The sequence below is a fragment of the Myotis brandtii genome, unplaced genomic scaffold, assembly GCF_000412655.1.
Source record: "Myotis brandtii unplaced genomic scaffold, ASM41265v1 scaffold366, whole genome shotgun sequence".
Lineage (NCBI taxonomy): Eukaryota > Metazoa > Chordata > Mammalia > Chiroptera > Vespertilionidae > Myotis > Myotis brandtii.
Window position 1 is genome coordinate 46300 of NW_005364063.1, and position 6096 is coordinate 52395.

A 6096-nucleotide genomic window follows, 5' to 3' on the forward strand; every position below is an offset into this window, starting at 1 on the left:
TACTGTGTGCCAAGTGCTTTGCATACATTAAATCATTTAATGCTCACAACAATGCTATAAGGTAGGTACTATTATTAACCTGTGCAGAGCCAGCTCAGCCAAGGGTTCCACAAGCCTGAGTGAGAGTGGTGAAGAATGAAGAAATGACCTAGAGAATAAGCTGGGTCTAGGTGGATCTTCCTGTGCCTGGCAGAGGCCACAAGAGAGAGATCCAGAGGCAAGCTTAGACTTTATTTTATAGCCAGAGGTAATAAAGGTAGTGGTCACCATAGTTACAATGTTCTTGTGAGTTTCACTTGTTTTGGCAGCACTTGCTGCACCTCCCACAGCCCATTAGCTACCCAGATAAAATCTAGGAAGCATGATAATGTCAAGCCTAATTATGCTAACAGGACTGTGCCCTCTAAGCTGAGACTTGTTTGTGGCTTTGCCCTATAGCCAAGCCCTACATTAACCCTCTCCCTATTTTAGATGAGGAACTAGTCCCTTTTCTTTTTTTACCCACAAGCTAAATCTATTAGACATTACTTCAGCACAGTGAGTTCACAGATAAACACAGTGATCAGTAGGGTTCAGAATAGAAGAAATAGAAGAAAACTTTTGAATATTACCTTGCACCAATCAACCAGTTAAAGTAATAACAGCCATCTTGGCCTATCACACTATCCAGCATGGTAGGGGTTTAGGAAAGCCTGGGTGGATGGATGGTTGGGTGGGTGGATGGATGGGTAGTTGAAGCCTCTGATGTCCAAAGTCCCTGTTACTTGGGCCCTTGATGGCTTAGACCACAACTCTGTTCTGTTAACACCAATTTCTGAAAAGAAATGAAATCCTCCAAGTGGAATCTATTTAGGCACAAAACATGAAGGAATCTAATTAGCAACTGATAAAATGAGTCCATTCATGTAAATAATGTGTGTTGCCTTGCTTATGTGGAATAGTTCTCACCTTTTCTATGCCCTTTCTCATTTCAGATCGAAGAACAATTGACCCTGGAAAAACTGCATGAGTGGACCAAACCTGAGAATCTGCGTTCCATTAAAGTCAACGTGTACCTGCCCAGGTTCAAGCTGGAAGAGAGCTACAACCTCAACTCTCACCTGGTCAGCCTGGGTATAGAGGATCTCTTTAATAGCAAGGCTGATCTGTCTGGCATGTCAAGAGCCAGAGATCTCTTTATATCAGAAATTATCCACAAGTCTTTTGTGGAAGTTAATGAGGAGGGCACAGAGGCAGCGGCTGCCACAGCTGTAATTGGATTTGGTTGCTCGCTTATGCCAGAAACTGTTGAAAATTTTGTGGCCGACCATCCATTCATTTTTTTCATTCGACACAATCCCTCAACTAACATCCTGTTCTTAGGAAGACTTTCTTCCCCTTAGAGAATGTGGAAACCCAAGGTCAAGCTCAGAGCTGTACCACTGGCCCTTTCAAAGATACATGAAAATTATATATCTTCTACAATATATCTACCACCCCCCCAGAAATCTGTAACTTCCTTTGTAATGTCAGCTCTGTTGGCTGTTTACACCCATTAACTTTGGCAGAGCTATCTATTTTCCTTTCTTTATATTGAACAATTTAGTGATTGCTTATGAATGCACCAAGTATATATGTAGACTCTTGACAGTGTAGTAAACTAAGAAACTGCTGTACTCTCTTGATAGCCATGAGAAAAATTATAGTACTGTAATTTATTTCACAGATAGACTTCTGGAAGCTATGATAGAGAGACGTTCATTGTTGAAGGGAGGCTTAAAAACAGACATTCAATTGAAATGTAGGAGAGCTGCCCAATTAAGGGTTGGATTATGAAAATAAATTTGCCTTGGCCAGTGTTTCTGACCCTTTGTTCAACAGGATGAGTATTCTATTATAGTCCCTCTGACTTCAAACAATTAAAGAGCTTATTATCCTTTATCTACCTGGTTTGTAGTTTGTGTGGGATCACAAGGAGTGAAGAAGTAAGTGTCTTACATTAAAAGATGCCATGAAAGTACAAAAGAGAAGTGAAGTAGGAGAGACTGTTAAGTAAGAGGGGGTGCAAAGATCACACTGTTACCAGCTTCTTGTGTGTGTTCTGATAAGGGCTCTTGATTTCCATCATCTAGTCCAGATTGTGATAGCAATGGGATAGCTTTATGCAATGCTGGGGCAGGGTCTCTATGATCATTATAAACCTTAATTAAATGCACTCCTTCGAATGGGGCTTGAAATGCTGCACTTTCTTGCTCCCACAAAGCTGGTGGGCTGGCTAATAACATTTCCTGAGATTCTGCTAGCCAGACTGATCTCAGTCCTCTTCTTGATTCTATCTGATCTCAGAAAAGAGAGGACTAATGGGATTCTTGGACAGACAATACTGACATCCATGATGATAGTCAGTGACTCAATGAAAGAAAAAGAAGATTTTAGCAAATCTGTTGACAAGCTTTCCTTCCTTTTTTACTTTGAAATGCCTTCTGGCACCTTCAATTTTGAAGGTTCTCTTATGTATAGGACAAACAAGAAAAGCAAGTCACTGCATTCTGTAATCTTTCTCTTTGGGATCTTAGGCTAAAATCTACTCAGTGATTGAGAGTAAATTGTGCTAATCAGGTATAAACCGAACTACAGGGACCCATGCAACTCTGCTCAAATCCTTTTTATGTATGATGGAGCAGGCTCATGGACTACAAATAAATTATTGAAGGTTAGAACAACTAGTTAATTTCAGAGCAGAAACTAGAATTCAATAAATATTTTATATGGAGAACATCTAATCTTTTACTGCAATGTGAACTAGGTAACTCAGATTTTTTAACACACACACACACACACACACACACAAACAAAAAACAAAAAACAAAAACAAAAAAACAAACAAAAATAAACAACAACAAACCAAGCAAGCATGAGCCCAAAGGCAAGGGAGCTGCCATGATTATGAAGTACTCAGCAAATCCTGGGTAAATTGGTGACTATGAAAACTGGGGCCACTTTTACCCTAGAGGCATTTCCAATCCAACTGAGGTAAAAGGGCATGAAGCATCCATTTTGATGATGTTCAAGGCCAGGCAGGCAGCATTTTGGCCTGTCAATTATGGGGGCCCCATTGTGACCATGTGATTTTACATGGCAACATTAGAACTACACTCTAGGATTTGACTGCAGCAGCTCAGAATGCAGCCCTGATGTAAGTCCTTGGACAGTCCCCCAAATTCCAATCCCTGGGATTGGATTACATCTATTCTGGTTTGCTACTATCCAGAGGCATATGGAAGAAGCAAACAAAAATCATCCCTAGGGGAAGATTACCCTTACACCTCAAATCCTACATAATAAAAGTCAAATATGCAAACTGTCCCCTCTAGAGGTAGTTCAGGACTGGGAGTTTGACAGGGAGACCAGGAGTTTGACCGCTCACTATGACGTGTGCTTACCACCAGGGGGCGGCATGGAATATGGTGGGTGTTGGCCATGTGGTGCTGGCAGCAGGCAGCAGTGGAGGGGCTGCTGCCCCAATGGGCTCCAACTCGAGCATGAGCAGGACCATGGTGGGATGGTGGAGCAGGTGAGTGGGCAGCACCAGTCCAAAGCTGGTGTGACCAGCTGAGGTGGGGGAGAAGGGGACACCACCCAGCTCCCAAGTGCTGAGGGTGACAGCGCAAATAGCAACATTAAAGTATTTCTTCTAATTATTTCCCTTTCAATGTGCACGAATCTGTGCACCAGGCCGCTGGTTATTTTTATAATCGGCTTTTCTAAGTACACTATTTTTCACATAATCAAAGATAAGTGGGATGGATGAAGAGCTATGACAACATGAATAAAAATCAGCATGAAAACACAGCTAATGCAAACAAGTACAGGGGCTCTAAATATTGCAATAATCACACACAAATTATAAAACAACACTGTTTTATCAAGTTGAATAAAACCAAGGTTAAACATTTCAGCAGATAACTAAAACTTTAAAAGATACTGCATTTTTTAGTAAAAATGAAATAGAGGCCAGCCAGGTATAGCTCAGTGGCTGAGCACTGACTTATGAACCAGGAGGTCATGGTTTGAATCCCAGTCAGGGCACATGCCTAGTTTATGGACTCGACTCCACAGTTGGGGGTGTGCAAAGGGAGCCAATCAATGATTCTCTCTCATCATTGATGTTTCTATTTCTCTCTCCCTCTCCCTGTCTCTCTGAAATTAATTTAAAAATATTTTTTAAAAAAGATCAGAAGTGAAATAGAACTCCAAAACTCAAAAATATAACACATGAAAAACTAAATAGATAAATTTATCAACAAATTAAATAGAAAAAAGTGAATTGTCAGACCAGAAAAAAATTACCCATAATTTATTCCAGAAAGACAACTATAATGAGTGAAGCCTAGAAAGACAAAAGAATGGAAAATATAAAAGGAAGGATAAGAATAGTTAAAATAGTCAGTAAGAAGATGTTTAACAGGAAAAGATAAGAATAGAGACAATATGGTGCAGAATGATATTTAAAGATGTAACAATCAAAATGTGTATTCTAAACCTTATTTGTTAAAACATCAATTCACAGATTTTAGAAATCCTACTCAACCACCAAGCAGAATACTACAAAGAAATACATCTCTACTCACATTTCACTGAAACTACAGAAAACCAAAGAAATGATCATGAAAGATATAAAAAGACAAAGTACCCACAGAGGAGCAATAGTTAGAAGGACAATATATAAATCAACAGAAATTATGTAAAACAGAGATTACAGACTGATTAACATGCAGAAACAACATCACCCAAAACTCCTGCCAATCCAGAATTTTTCTGTACCCAGGAAAAATATTCCCTAAGATTTATTCAGTCAAACAAAAACTGAGAGAGACATTAAAAAATTCTAGAGAATATTATTTATGCAAAAACAACGTAAGAGTTGTAGGAAAAGAAATAGAGCAAGAAAATATTTAAATATAAATTTAAATAAATATTGACCATATAAAACAATAGTAATAATGTCTGCAGAATTTCAAACATACACAAAATTAAAATAAAGGAAACCATAGATGTTGGGAAGAAAAATAGGGGTAACATTTCTGGAGTCCTTGCATTTTCCGGGAAGAGAATAAAAGCACAATTACCATCACTAGCTGCTTAGTGACATTTTGGTCAACAACAGAGTGCATCTACCTTGGTGGTCCCACATGATCATAATGGAGCTGAAAATTTCCTATTGCCTGGTGATTGTAGACACCATAGCACTATAGTGCAAGGCATTACTTATGTGTTTGTGTTGACGCTGGTATAAACAAACTTACTGCACTGCCAGTCATAGAAAAGTGTAGCATATACAATTATGCACAGTACATGATATTTGATAATGATAGTAAATGTACTTATTATATTATAACTTTTATCATCATTTTAGACTGGGTAATTTTTCTATTTATGAAAGAACAATGTGCTTAAAACAGTATGGAATGTTACAATGGCAGCAGCCGCATACATTTTGTGTTTATTGTGTTTCTTGATTGAATCATTTTCCCTTGTGCTGGACTTAATCTCATGCTGTTTTTTAAAATAAAATGATATACAGAGTTTTATCTTAGAAACAGTAGGATATACCACACTGCTGAAATCCAGATTAGGCTGTACTGTCTAGGTTTGTGTAAGTGCACTTTATGATGTTTGCACTACAACAAACTTGCCTAACAACATGTTTCTTAAAACATCCCAAAGGTAGATGGCACATATCTGTACAATTATATTAGACTAGAAGCTCAGTGCACGAACTCATGCATGGGTTGGGTCCCTCCCTGCCAATTGGGGCTGTCTCTCCCAGTCCCAATTAGGACCAGAAGCAGGGAGGGACTGAGAGAGGTTGGCCAGCCACAAAAGGTTGGCTGTGTGAGTGAAATGACCATCAGGTCAGTCTGCCCCTGGTGGTCAGTGCTCACCATACTTACTGGCCCGTTGTCCAGTCATCCAGTTGTCCAGTCGTAATGGTCACTTAGGCTTTTATATATATACTAGAGGCCTGGTGCACAAAAATTTGTGCACTCGGGGGCGGGGGGAGGGGGTTCCCCCAGCCCGGCCTGTGCCCTCTTGCAGTCTGGGACCCCTCGGGAG

At 39.6% G+C, this 6096-nt stretch overlaps 1 protein-coding gene across 2 annotated transcripts in view; it reads left to right on the top strand.

The window, feature by feature from the left end:
• Window positions 1-1700, top strand: part of LOC102258128 (leukocyte elastase inhibitor) — a 9496-nt gene extending 7796 nt beyond the window's left edge. For both annotated transcript variants that reach the window (XM_014544486.1, XM_005872106.2), the window contains exon 7: window positions 975-1700. In XM_014544486.1, coding sequence (XP_014399972.1) covers window positions 975-1382 — 408 coding nt within the window. In that variant the 3' untranslated portion in view covers window positions 1383-1700. The remainder of the gene's footprint in view (window positions 1-974) is intronic.
• Window positions 1701-6096: the final 4396 nt, after the last annotated feature.